Source organism: Hakea prostrata, chromosome 8, assembly GCF_041222555.1.
Source record: "Hakea prostrata isolate BN-2017 chromosome 8, UWA_Hpros_2, whole genome shotgun sequence".
Lineage (NCBI taxonomy): Eukaryota > Viridiplantae > Streptophyta > Magnoliopsida > Proteales > Proteaceae > Hakea > Hakea prostrata.
In genome coordinates, this window is record NC_142607.1 from 52,403,129 (window position 1) to 52,416,098 (window position 12,970).

The 12,970-nt window shown below is 37.0% G+C and overlaps 2 protein-coding genes across 2 annotated transcripts; both read right to left on the reverse strand.

Moving 5' to 3' along the window:
- Positions 1–2,148: 2,148 nt before the first annotated feature.
- Positions 2,149–4,369, reverse strand: LOC149008541 (GDSL esterase/lipase At4g16230-like). Its single transcript, XM_089167249.1, has 4 exons — positions 4,072–4,369; positions 3,807–3,937; positions 3,451–3,696; positions 2,149–2,637 (listed from the first exon to the last, which is right to left on the reverse strand). Exons 1-4 carry the CDS (start codon positions 4,319–4,321, stop codon positions 2,149–2,151), a joined length of 1,116 nt encoding a protein of 371 aa, XP_089023375.1. The 5' UTR covers positions 4,322–4,369.
- Positions 4,370–11,662: 7,293 nt separating this feature from the next.
- LOC149008542 (3'-5' exonuclease-like) lies at positions 11,663–12,289 on the reverse strand. Its single transcript, XM_089167250.1, has one exon. The coding sequence runs from the start codon at positions 12,287–12,289 to the stop codon at positions 11,663–11,665; it is 627 nt and encodes a 208-aa protein (XP_089023376.1).
- Between the last annotated feature and the right edge of the window lie 681 nt (positions 12,290–12,970).

Below are 12,970 nucleotides of genomic sequence, written 5' to 3' on the forward strand. Positions count from 1 at the left end.
AAAATTAAATTTGATTTTCCTCTCTCCTCTCTCGGTGAAATTCCGAAAAAACCCTGCGTTTTTTTCATCTCTCACTCTCTTTCCTGTTCACGGTTCTCGCCTCTCTCTTCTAAGAATTTCGGAAGGTTTTAGTTTTTGCCATTCTCCATGTTTCACTTCAATTTTTGCCCTTCTCCATGTTTCACTTCTCTTTGCTGCCAAGTCTCTCATTGCCGTGATTTTTTGTTATTTTTGTACTTGTAAAAATTTGCAGGACGGAAGAATCAGTTACAAGGAATTTGCTGCGATGATGAAAACCGGTGCTGATTGGAGAAAGGCATCTCGACAATACTCAAGAGAGAGGTTCAAGAGCTTGAGCATTGACTTGATGAAGGATGGTTCCCTGAAAATTGGTAATGAAGCAGACGGTCAAGCCACAGTTATTGAAGCCAAAGGGGAAATTTCCTAGGACTTTGTGATTCTGGAAATTAATTCTATTGATTCAAAGCTAAACCAAAGCAGTACACACATCCAGAAAATTCAGTGAAAGATTACTATGTTGTAAAGGGAAACACTCATTCCCAGAGTCTAGGCTTGGCAAATGAAGAGTAAGATGTAGGGGAATGATCTGGTTTTGTTGGCACGACTTTGGTTTGGATATTGGCTACATGAAAGTAGGATCCTGGGGACTTGGACTGGGTTGATCTTGGTGTTGGTAGGATATTGATGGGGTCTCATATACTAATCTCTCGAACATGATGAACAAAATAAAAAAGATTAAAATTCCTCTTAAACTCCCTAATCTCCATGACCAAGTTGATGACCCTCCAAGATGTAGAGAAATGTCCTTGTATTGATTGAATTGCTATCATTGAATCTGATCGAATTTCAATTCGATTGAAGCCCATGTTTATTGCGGTTTCCAACCCACACTTGATAGCAAATAGTTCCAAACAGGTAATATTATCCTCAAGAATCCTACTAGCCAATGCAAAAGAATCATGCCATGTTGATTCCGAACTATGGATCCATATCCACCAATATTTTATCTACAAGATTTATCACAATTGATAACAATCTAGTTTAGTGCCGGTCTTGGCCATCTAAGACACACGACCTTAGGTATGTGGAAGGTGACTGGAAGGTGCCATCGAGCAAAGAAGTTCCTATCTCCCTCCATGTCTATGACCCTAAGGGGCTGGTGCACAAAGCGAGACTATGTGTCTGTTCGAATCTTCTCATAAACTGTTTGTGCTCCAAAAGTGGTTCCTTTGAAGATATGATTGTTGCGCTCTTCCCATGTTCTATAAATTGTTACTATTACAAACTTACAGCAAAGCAACGAACTTCTGCTCTTGGTAAAGACCCTATCATATGAGAGCATGCCCATTCAAGCTCAACATTCCAGAAGTTCAGAGACTCACTTGAGAAACCATTAAGCCACAAAACTCGATGTCATATTCCTGCTTAAAAAGTGCAAGAAAAAAATAAACGATCCATATCTTAATCCTCATTATCGCAAAGTACATAGGAAAAATCTGTGGACCTTTCTGTAATTCGTGGTCAACAGCCGTAAGGAGAGACGATCCGAACTCCATCAGTTCTTCTAACCAATTAGCAGTCCTAACGAAAAAGAGATGACTCCTAATTTGATATAGTCTTAATCTTTTAGATTTTATTTTTTTCTTTTTCTGAATTAATGTTTCTGTCCAAACCAACTTTTGCCAGTTTGTGCACCTAATATATATAGTCAATGATAGCTTTTACATATAACTTAAATATAATATGAGATTTTGCCCTTAACTACAAGATGAATTAGTTTTGAAATATTTATATTTTTTATCAATAGTCTTGAAGTGCCTTTGAAAATTTTTCCTTCCTAAAAACAATACAACCTTTAGGATATTGATAAATGATATTAGATGGAGTGGCAAATGCAAAGGTAATAGAAATTTATAAATACAATGGATAAAGGTCAATACAAATTTGATAATTAATAAAATGTTATTGGAAAAATAATAACAATAATCAATCCCCCGAAATACCTAACGAAGGTTGGAATCAGAACTCCAAAACCTTTTAAAATTTAGATAACTAAGTAAAAGTATTTTTTACCCAAAAAAAAGATAAAAATAACAATATTGCCAATTATAGTAAAAGAGGGGAAAATCAGATGGTAGTTTGGACGAGCTGTCGGATGTTTATAGGGTAAACATCAGCATCACCACCGTCCATCAAGCGCTTGGCGATGATCACATTGGCAGCATCAGAAGGATGGTATGGGTCCCAGAAAACATATCTAGAGCGATCGGCACAAACTTTGGATGTGGGGACACATGGGATCAAGCCTCCGAATCTACCAGATAAGTAGCAGCAAGCGGAATCCACTACCTCGAAACCGTAGGTTGCGTAATTCTGAATCAGATCCCAGACGATGTTGTAAACATCCGCGTACACGAACTGAGAGTTCGCTAGCGTGGAGCGTAGCTCCTCCACGACCAGACTTTTCAATCGCGAATTAAACATCTTCGCTAGATCGTTGGGAAGAGCCACGCATTCGTCCCCTGCCGTCGGATTGGTATCCCTCTGATATGGGATGCATCCTATGGGTCCCACGTTTGTCACTATTATGTTGCGTGCTCCAAAATTGTACAATCGCTGCATCAGACATCCAAAGCAAAAGGGCAAACTAGTCATTGTATCTCACTTATTTTTTGGTGCCGAAATTACACAAGAGAAAAAAAAGTTTATGTAATAAAATAAATAAAATGTTAAATGAAATAAATAGTTTATATTCCACACTGCCTTGACCAGACGTGTGACTGTGGGTCCCATTACCTCATGTGAGTGTGAAAATACAGGGACAAGGACAAGGGCAAGCTAAGAATATATGATCTAGATCTAAGAATGAAATGGAGAAAAAATTTGAGTTTTTTATGGTTTTAAAATAGGACGTTATAGATATGAAAATGAAAAGACAAAAATGCCCCACTAATTTTTTCAAGATAAATATTTGTTTATTGGGAAAAGTCGAAATTGCTTCCGTCATGACGGCAAACGAAATTTTGGTTTGTTAGATCTAAAATCTTGATCAAAATTATAATCTTGACCGTTGAATTTCAATGGTTGAGACCGAAATGTTTCGCTTGACAGTTTTATAGGACTAAAGCAATCAGTGAGAACTGAGAAGAGCTTGACTTCAATGGTGCTCATTAATGTGCAACACCATGCTGCAAACGGTCAAGATCAAGATCTCCACTGAGATTTCAATCTCGACCTTCCATTTCGCATAAATGTGATAATACACTTTTTGAAAATGGAAAGTCAAAATCGAAATCTCGGTCGAAATCTTAAATTGGACTGTTCAGTGCAAGTGCTGCACATTAAACCCAAGCAATTTTATAATTTAGACTGTTTCTGCTAATAAAATAAAAAAAACCTACTAGACGGATTGATATGAGAATTTCTTACTGTTAATTGCAATCTGTATCTAGAAATCATGGTATCGACGAAAGTTTCAGGGGAGATCAATTTCTGCTCGGGCACTGAGACGACTGGAGTAAGGTAGTTGTTAATGAAATCATTGGAACCAATTGTAACAGAGAAGATTGCGTGGCTGAGCAGATTCGATGTTTCTGCACTACCAATGCTCGATAAAATGTCTTCCCTTGTCTTTGCAAAATTATCTAGCTGAGCATCCAGGTTGATTCTCCCACCCTGTGGAAAAAGAAATTTAGTTTGGAATAAAACACTTACATGACATGAATGAAACCCACTTGCAGGTGATGAAGTGTGATGAAGTGTTCCAAGTTGAAGAAGAAACTTACAAAGATCTTGCCGGTGTGGTTCAGAATTCCACTTCCCCCAGAACCATAATTCACCCCTTGCAGGACCACTGCACCTGTTGTCGTTGGTGCCAAGTAAGGAGGTGTGTATCCTGCTAAACCCAACTCTTGACCTGTTCATTTACACTTCAAAAAAGTTTTAGATGAATGTTCAAACAGTACTGATCCTTGCTCTAGATTTAACTTATAATAGAAAAACAAGAAGAAATGAAGAGAAAGAAAGGATATGGATGAGGAGGATCCATGCCTATAATGTCGACTATTGTTCTTCCATTAGTGTAACGACCTGTAGGCTGCCCAAAATCAATCCCATTGGGAACATAATTTGCCTTTGACAGAGAAACAATGTAGTTATTGTTTCCAGCATCAACCAGGGAGTCTCCAAAGATAAAAGAAGCTGGAATCTGCTGTGCCCAGCAGTTCCCCATAAGGAAGTGAATCATCAGTAATGGAACCCAAATCCCAAGCATGATTTCACTAATTGATGAAATACCCATTACCAAAAATTTGCAGGTGGAAAACAACAATGAAGTTTCTCCTGTTACTTCCACTTGGAAAAATCAAAGATATTGGGTCACTCAAATCAGTGTTCAGTGACCCTGGATGATAAGAAAAACAGAAAGCTTCCCCCAAGTGGCAGAACAGGGGAGAAGAAAAAATGATATACAGCTAGCCAAGCTGCTGCTACTCGATAACCCAAAATATACAGAACTTCTGGGTTGCAAGTTGCAACAGCCAAATATCTTGCATGAGATTGAATATGATTGGACTAGTATAGTGGTGATGGTGATGACACCCTTTTATATATGAAGTTTATGTGATGAGATGAGGAAGGAAAGGAAGGAACTAAGGAGGTGGGGAGAAGACAACATTGAATGATCTGAAAGGTCAGAAACCTACCCATAGAGAGTACCATTTGATTGCCAAAAGAATTTAAATCTGCCATTAGTATCTGAATTCTCGACGCTTGAACGCGCTTATGTGACAGGCCAAGTGCCAGGCAAGGACACTGTAACAATGCTGTTTCAAGTAGCTTTTTCACTACTGTAGACTGCAATGATGTAGATAGCCCTTGACACTTGACAGATGCATATCGAACCAAATCGTGGAAAACCAGCTTGGTTGGCTTGGGAGTCGGAGAATTTAATTTTCAACGACCAACCAATCTATTTTTTTCTTTTTTTCTTTTTTACTTTGGTAAATGACCAAATGGGTTTTGATTTCTCTATTATGAAGACTATTTTGTTGTATTTCTGTACTCCTCAATCCATGGGAGTGTGTGCACAAGGACTCATAGAGACTCATAGACTGACTGAAATTATCACTTCTCTTTGCATTATAAACTTTATAGCATTCTTACCCAAAAAAAAAAACCTTTTTATAAATAAAAATAAAAATAAAAATGATAACAATAATAAAAACAATAAAAGTAATGTGATAATAAAAAAAATTAATCAAACTAATCATTAGGTTTTTGTAAAATTTCGTAGAATTTATAATTTAACTAGAAGAATAATGAAGTCCGTGGAATATAAAACACTTAATAGGCCTAGTTCTCTTGCTTTTTGTGTGTTTTAAGGTATTTGTTCAATTATCATCCATATAATAGCTTAGACCTTGTTCATATTTAAACTCTTTTAGTATGCAATATTCACCCATTAATTAAACGTATTATACCAAAAAAAAAAATCAACATTATAATAGTGGAGTCATTTTCTCTTTAAAGCAAGCAAATATTAGAGACATGGATTATCAATATTCTTTTCCTTTGTTCGGGGTGAAAGTATTCTCAGCATTTAATGTATGCTTTTCTATCACCATCATATTTATAATCGTATCACTATATTCTCACATATGGACATTGAATGAGCATAGTGCTTTCTTCACTAATAATAAATGTAAGTCATTTCACCAATAAATAAGCAAATCAATTTGGATGAAAATGAGGATCCCATGTGAAATAAATAAGTAAATAAATTTTGCTGAAAATGTGTGTGCTACCCTTTACAATAGTCATTTTGCAAACACCTATCATGATGATGTTTATATCTAGTATGGAGATCTTCTCCACCCAACTTGTTTGTGCCCCCATCCCCCCATACTCACATATGACTAATATGGCTAGGCTTTATGTGAGTGTGAGAGGATGGGGGCATGGACATGTTGGATGGAGAGGATATGGATCCCCATGTATGCCTCTCAAATAGCAAAAGCTCATGACTTTTATCCTAGTTTAATTGGAAAAAATAAAAATCAAGTTGAACCATAGAGACGGGGGACCAATACCATTGAGCCAAGTATTTTAGATTGAAATCAAAAACCTCAATGATAGACTTTTTTTTTTTTTTTTTAATTCAACAGAAGCAACAAGCAAAATATTCTAGTTACAAAACTTGGTAATAGAAATAGGCTAGTCAAACTTCCTCAGTAAGGAGACAACCTTCCATGCCAGCGAGTCAACTATGTTGTTAGTTTCTCTTGGAGAAAAAAGAAACAAATTTCCTAATCAAGTACTTAATATCTCAAAACACTTTCTTTTTTTTTTTTATACTGAAAGAAAACTTAGTATTAAATAAGAGAACAAATACACAGACTACTAGCATCTATGACTTCCATTCTCCCTTGATGTTCTATGGAGGATATATATGCTATATATATAAGCCATTCCTGGAGTGTGGTCTGGGTGAATTGTTTCAAACTAGGTTTTTTAATATTACAAAATATATTTATCAAAATTGGGACATAATCTATTGGCCATTTCATGTGGTTATGTGGTGAGAGTCCAGAGACTTCCTTTCATTGCTCATATTCTTCTACGTATGTTGTAAGCTAGTGCATTTCATTCCGCCATCATTCCACTAGAAGAGCCTCCACGATCTTCCCTTCTTGATCCTCCGACCGAGATACCTTAGGTGTCCTTCCCAGAATAGTCTCACACTCCACCAAGACCTCTAATGCTGCATTATGTACCCTTGCACACATCAACATAGGTAAATAGCTAAGTTAGTCATAGTTTTGCATAAACAGTGTGTGGTTTAGAAACCACGCTCTCTAGGTGTGGACCGTAAAGGCATCTTTGTGTTGGTTTCTAGAAATTGATCCAATTGTAAGTGTTGAACAACACTTTCGGTTTGGATTAGAGGTGGAAAGATTTTATTGTTCTCTTTCCAGATGAAATAGCAAGTGATAATAAAGACCGATACTACCCATCTTATGAGCTTTATCTGCCAGAGTCAAATAAAAGAGTTGCATCGGGATGATGCAGGCACCTCTCTATTCCGAGGCCAAGGGTCTTGCCCAGATTCTTTTTGTCCATTCACAAGATAAAAAAATATGCCAAAGAGTTTCAACACAATTACCACACATCTCACATATTGGAAATACTGAGGTCCATTGGGCAAGTGTCTCTTTTATGGGAAGTCCTATATTTATCAGACGCCAAAAGAATGTCTTGAATTTCGGGTGTAAGGGTAGTTTCCAAAAGAACTTCCACCAGTTGGTGAGTGGATTGGTTTGAGATAATGTTCTCAAATGAGATAGTGATTTCCGTGCCAATTTGACAGTAAAATCTCCATTGCTTGAAAGAAGTGGTATCCAAGCATCATTATCAGCATTAAGATTAATATTTAACAGATAAAAAGATAGAGAAGTTTGAGGCAAAGATAACTCCCTGTTGTCAATATTGAGTGAATTTTTCACTTCCGCTATTGTTGAATTTCTTGCCCACCTATCATTTTCCGGAACTTGATGGAACCTGTGAGCGTGAATACTGTCTTCAATAACATTGTATAGCTGCAAACAATCGATCTCAACTTCAATCACCTCAAAACCCTCAACCAAACACTAAAATAATCTCTTAGTGCTAACGCTTCTCTTTCCTGCATCTCCGTGAAGCCAACTGGAAAAGACTTCTTGTAACCCTAGTGTATGTAATGTACAACAAGTTGAAATCATGTTCTCATAGGTTGTACAAGACTGGTTGGTTCTCAAATAACTAATGCCAAGCACATCTCTCTTGGGAATTCCAAGCAAATATAACATTTTTTTGAAGCACCATTTGTTTGCTAGGATAAAGGTGGGGTGGGAAAAACGAATGAGGGAAAAAGTTTGAATGTGATTTATTTGGTTCACTGAGATGAGATGGGAAAGTTAACTGACAAACTTAAATTAACGAAACTTGTATTTAAGTAAGCTTATTTGCTAAGGTGGCATGTTAACTTTTTCACCCATGTCTTTTCAAGACCCTACAAAATAGATGGAATTTTATAAAAAAGTGTGAAAAATAACAAAATATGATCCACATTTAACAAATTTCCATATAATCTGTTCATTTCTTTTCTTTCTCTTTTACTTCATTGGTACCTAAGGGAGAAAAAATTAAGATGAAAAATGCATGTGACAATACTACAATGGAGTGAAAAATGGAAAAAACGGAAAGTTTGATTTATGATACGTACAGAAGCCATTAACAACCATATGCATGGATTTTAATGCCGTGTGAAACTGAAACCATGAGTCACATGCAGCTCAAACGTTGTCATATGATTAGGTAAAAGTCCTGCTGCTATCACTGAAGCATGACTTTGTGAATGTTTTCGCTTTATGAAACTTTAATGTGATGGATCAACTTTCAAAAGGGAAAACAACATATGATTCCTGAGCAGGTGGTGGAGAAAGCAGCAATGGAGGCAGCGGAGTATTCCAAAGAGCACGACGCGCGAAGAACGCCGAATGTTGGTAAGATGGGTTTTTCCTCCTTTGGGCTTCGTCAAAATTAATGTGGATGCAGCTCTAAGTGAGGGTGGAAGTGGGCTGGGCCCGTTGCGGGGATTCGATGGAAAACCCATCATAGGGGTTCGATCCCCGCCTTTGACCGTCCCGATGGGCGAGATGCCGGCATTAGAGAAGGAGTTGGCCTAGAGGAAGGCTGTTAATGTCCCGGTGGAATCAGATTCGGGGAGGCGACGAATGGACCAAGGAACCGACCAGTGGACATCAAAACAGCCGGGAGTGGGAACTCCCAGAATTCCAAAACTCATGTAAAAGGGAGGAAGGGGACCCGCGGAGCGGCGGACTGGAGTAGATCGGGTTTGATTTTGTAAGGATGCTTGGTGGGTCACGTTATATATAGACCTACAAAAAAAAAAACAACATATGATTGCATTGTTTGGTAAAACATTAATTCTTCCATATTGTATCGATCAGGTCTAAGAAGGGAGCCAAGATCCTCATGGTATTTATCTAAAAAAAAATTCCAACAAGGGGTGGTTAAGTGTTCGCATTTCATATATGAAAAGAAGGCGAGGTGAAAAAAAATAAACAAAAAAAAATTGATTTGTATGTACTTGTATTCAAGGTTTAAAGTATCAATATCGAGTATCGTATCGGCCAAGTGATTTTAGGAGATGTATCCTGTAACAAGTATTATATCGCATGTTAATGTATTTTAGTGTAATTCAATGAAGAGACGTATCGAGATGTATCGTATCGGTTGGGTCAAATATGGATACGTATTAACTAGTATCATATGGTATCGTGTGATACTTTAAACATTGCCTGGATTAGCCTCGAACCACTTTCCAGGGTATTGGCCAACTGGGAGTATAGCTAGCTATGACAATACTTAGAACATTAATGAAGAATGGAGAGCTTGTGGTCTTTCACTGTGTCATCCTTTTCAGGTTTGAATGCCTCAATCTTGTTCTAATGAGAATAAGCAAGCTAGCCAAGAAAGTCGAGATATGGTAGAAAAGAAAATAAATTAAAACTATGAGATATAAAGGTGTTATGGCACTCAGTTGACACTGTAGAGCCATGTTCTGTTTCTGCATTAAAGAATACAATACTGAGAGCATGTGTTGGGATCAGAAATCTAAAATAATAACTGAGAAACGATATCATCACCAACCCTTGACATTACCTTCTCTTAGCATTGCACCATGTGACCCTATTTCTAGGAGCACCACATGACACTTGAGAAGAAATAAAGGGAAAAGTCCCTATAAATGTGGATAGGCAGACAACCTAGTAATTACATAACCATCTTTCTATGTTGAATCATTTCCTTCATGAGGGACCCCTTGGTTAATGCCATTATGGTTCAACCTGTTGTTGATTTTGATCCTTTCTTACCTTGAATCCTAGTAATCTCTGCAACCAATCACTAAGATCAACCCACGAATGTAGTAGAATACATCAAATGTTTACATTTCTCCCCTGTTAAACCATTAGATCTTCATCTTTTTTGGTTAACATTTGGATGTATTCTACTACTGCTTATTTCAGTGTTCGACAACAAATGGGAACAGGGCTTAAGGCAACTAGAAGATTTGTAAGTAAAAAATCATCATTTCTTAAGGCAATTTTAGGTAAAGTGAAAAGAGAAAATGAGTAACCACCCTGGATAATATCCTCCAGAAAGATAACTTAGCAACTTTAGCATATAGGAAAAAACAAGGGAAAGAGTAGCCAGGAGTAAGGGTTTCAAGAATCAGAATAAAACCAGTCAATCCAATTTCAGCCCATCTGGGTCAACCAGTGGATGTTGAGTTAATCAAAACAAATCTGGTTGGACAAATTTTGATGTGGATGTGGATTCTGAGTTCAATAACCATGCTTGGATCGAAGTAGCAATGATGCACAGGTTCTAAAATATGACCGGTGAAACTCTTGGAAGTTATGAGATCAACATGCTGTACTGAGAAAACACAATTTTATGGAGGTGAGAAATAAACTGAAACATCTACCATGGTCTATGTATAATTAAATGTATCAGAAAACTAAGGGTCGAGACAGGATTTAACATGCCAAAAGGGAGGCCAAATATTGGAATTAGAGGAGAATTTTTTTTTAAATGGGGAAGAGAAGGGAGGAAATTTTAAAAAATTGGATAGGACCAAGTGCTGATATTTCACAACATTGAAGAAGGCTAGAAGAGAATTGTCAAAAAATTAGCAAGTGTTGAGGAAATTTTCAAAGTAATCTAGCTGACCACTCCAAGGTCTCCAAATAAGGTAGAAGGTTAAAGGTACCTGCAATTTCCCTCCCATGTAAAAACATGTATACAGTATGCATCCGTTCTCTTCATTCAGATGAACTCACACACAAACAACCTTATAATGAATGGGACTGGATTTTAAAAACATTTTGAACTGAGTTTGAAAAAAATTTGTTCATCAAGAAAATATGGAGTCTCACGTCCGATGTACAAATTCAGCAGGACAATTCAAAATATCCACAAAATGCACAGATTCAGCTCAAAATTTTAATCAAGAAAAGCCAATAATACTTCAAAACAATTATTTGATGACAATTCCATGATGACTTGAAGATAAATGAGAGAGTTACAGTTGAACTCAAGGTCAGGGATTTTGATCCTTGGGTACCTTGAGCCCTTCTGCCCTCTGCTTTGACCATTAAGATCACACCATACATGCACAGAAATTTAGAAAACAAACCACATTTACTCTCGACTTGTACCGGTATTTTGTGATTAACTATCGGCTGATACAACCGATACCTTAATCCACATTTGGTCCTGAGAGATAATTAATGGCCGCAGAAAGATACAGGGTTCTTCATCTTCTTGCAAATACAGTGGATGTTAACTAAGCAATTTAGGTTATAAACAATGAGGGAATCAAAGCATCCATACGCAAATACTTGCAGCAATTGAGATATATACTGTAAGATCAAATTTTAGTTAAACGAAGCATAAATCTCTAGCATGGTATTGATGTCATTAACAACTAGGGTTACTCAAAACAGAAGTTTCAAAGTATAGATCATCCACAGGATCACTAAGTTCCTAATATTTTTTTCAAGAAGATGAAAAGAAGTCAACGATCATACTTCCATGCGTTCACCCTCTTCCCGATCTCAAAAGAAATGAAAGCATCCAAACAAGCATACTGAATCTGAGCCTCTGAAAGCCACCGACAATCCCAATTGCTCATAGCAATATTCTGATCCTTCCGGATTCCATGAAGCCTAAGGATTCTGCTGGCCAACATTTCCATCGAATTGCCTCTAAAGTTGGTCCAAGATCCAAGTTCTACTAGACGATTCACCCGCAAATTGTAATCCCTAATTAGCAGACGAGAATCATTGTGGTTCCTGACCCCAACAAAAGTAGTAGACTCAACAGAAAGAAACCTAATCAGAGCTCGAGGGATGAAATTCGCATTAGCGATTTGGAAGATTAAGCATTGACGACCAACACAGACTTGGAGAGTTGCAACTCTATTAGTCATTGGTGGATGCCATTGAACACCAAGACCAACCACCAGACGATTTCTTCTATTGCGATGATCAAAACGGATTTTATAAATCCATTTCCTCACAGCAGAAGCCTTGCGAGTGACAATGGTAAATACCCTCATTCCGCGTATGGTAACAGTGAAGACTTGACGAAAATGAAAATCCGCATTGTGTTGATCAACAATGGAGATGTCTTCTTCATTCATGTTTCGGAATTAGGGTTCAGTTAGAGCAGATGATGAAGAAAGAAAGAACGAATTGGGTTTTGGATCAAGAAAGGAAGGGAATAAACTATTCCATATGAGAATCTGATTTGGTTGAAGAGAGTTCGAGCTTTATAACTTCTTCTTCTTCTTCCCTCTAAAATTTCAAAAGAAGATATTTATATCAAAAAGCTGGAGTTGATATGCTACAGATCCGTGCATGGTGTAGTCCATGCGGCATTTATCATTGGATGGGAATGAAAAACCATGTATTTGATTAGATGAAATCCATCTAATGGCCGAGAATTACTTTATGACTATATGAAAACATACTTCGTATTTGGCCAAAAAAGAAAACATAATTCATATTTAAGGGTGTCAATTGCATACCGAAATTGTTTAATCGTACCGAACAATGCTATCTAAAACCGCACAGTTCAAAATTCGGTATGGTATGTATTAAAACCGAATTTCTTCGATAAGGTTTTGGTTTCAAGTAATCACAACGTTGATATGTATTGAAACTGTACCAAATTGGTTTCGTATTAAATTAAAGAATATAAATAATTTTACAATTAAAACATTTTACCTTTACCCTATCCCTAATTCCGTATTTCAGTTTTTTGTTTCGTTCTTCACCCATCTTCTTAGATTTACTTGTTTTTGTCTCTATGTATTAGATTT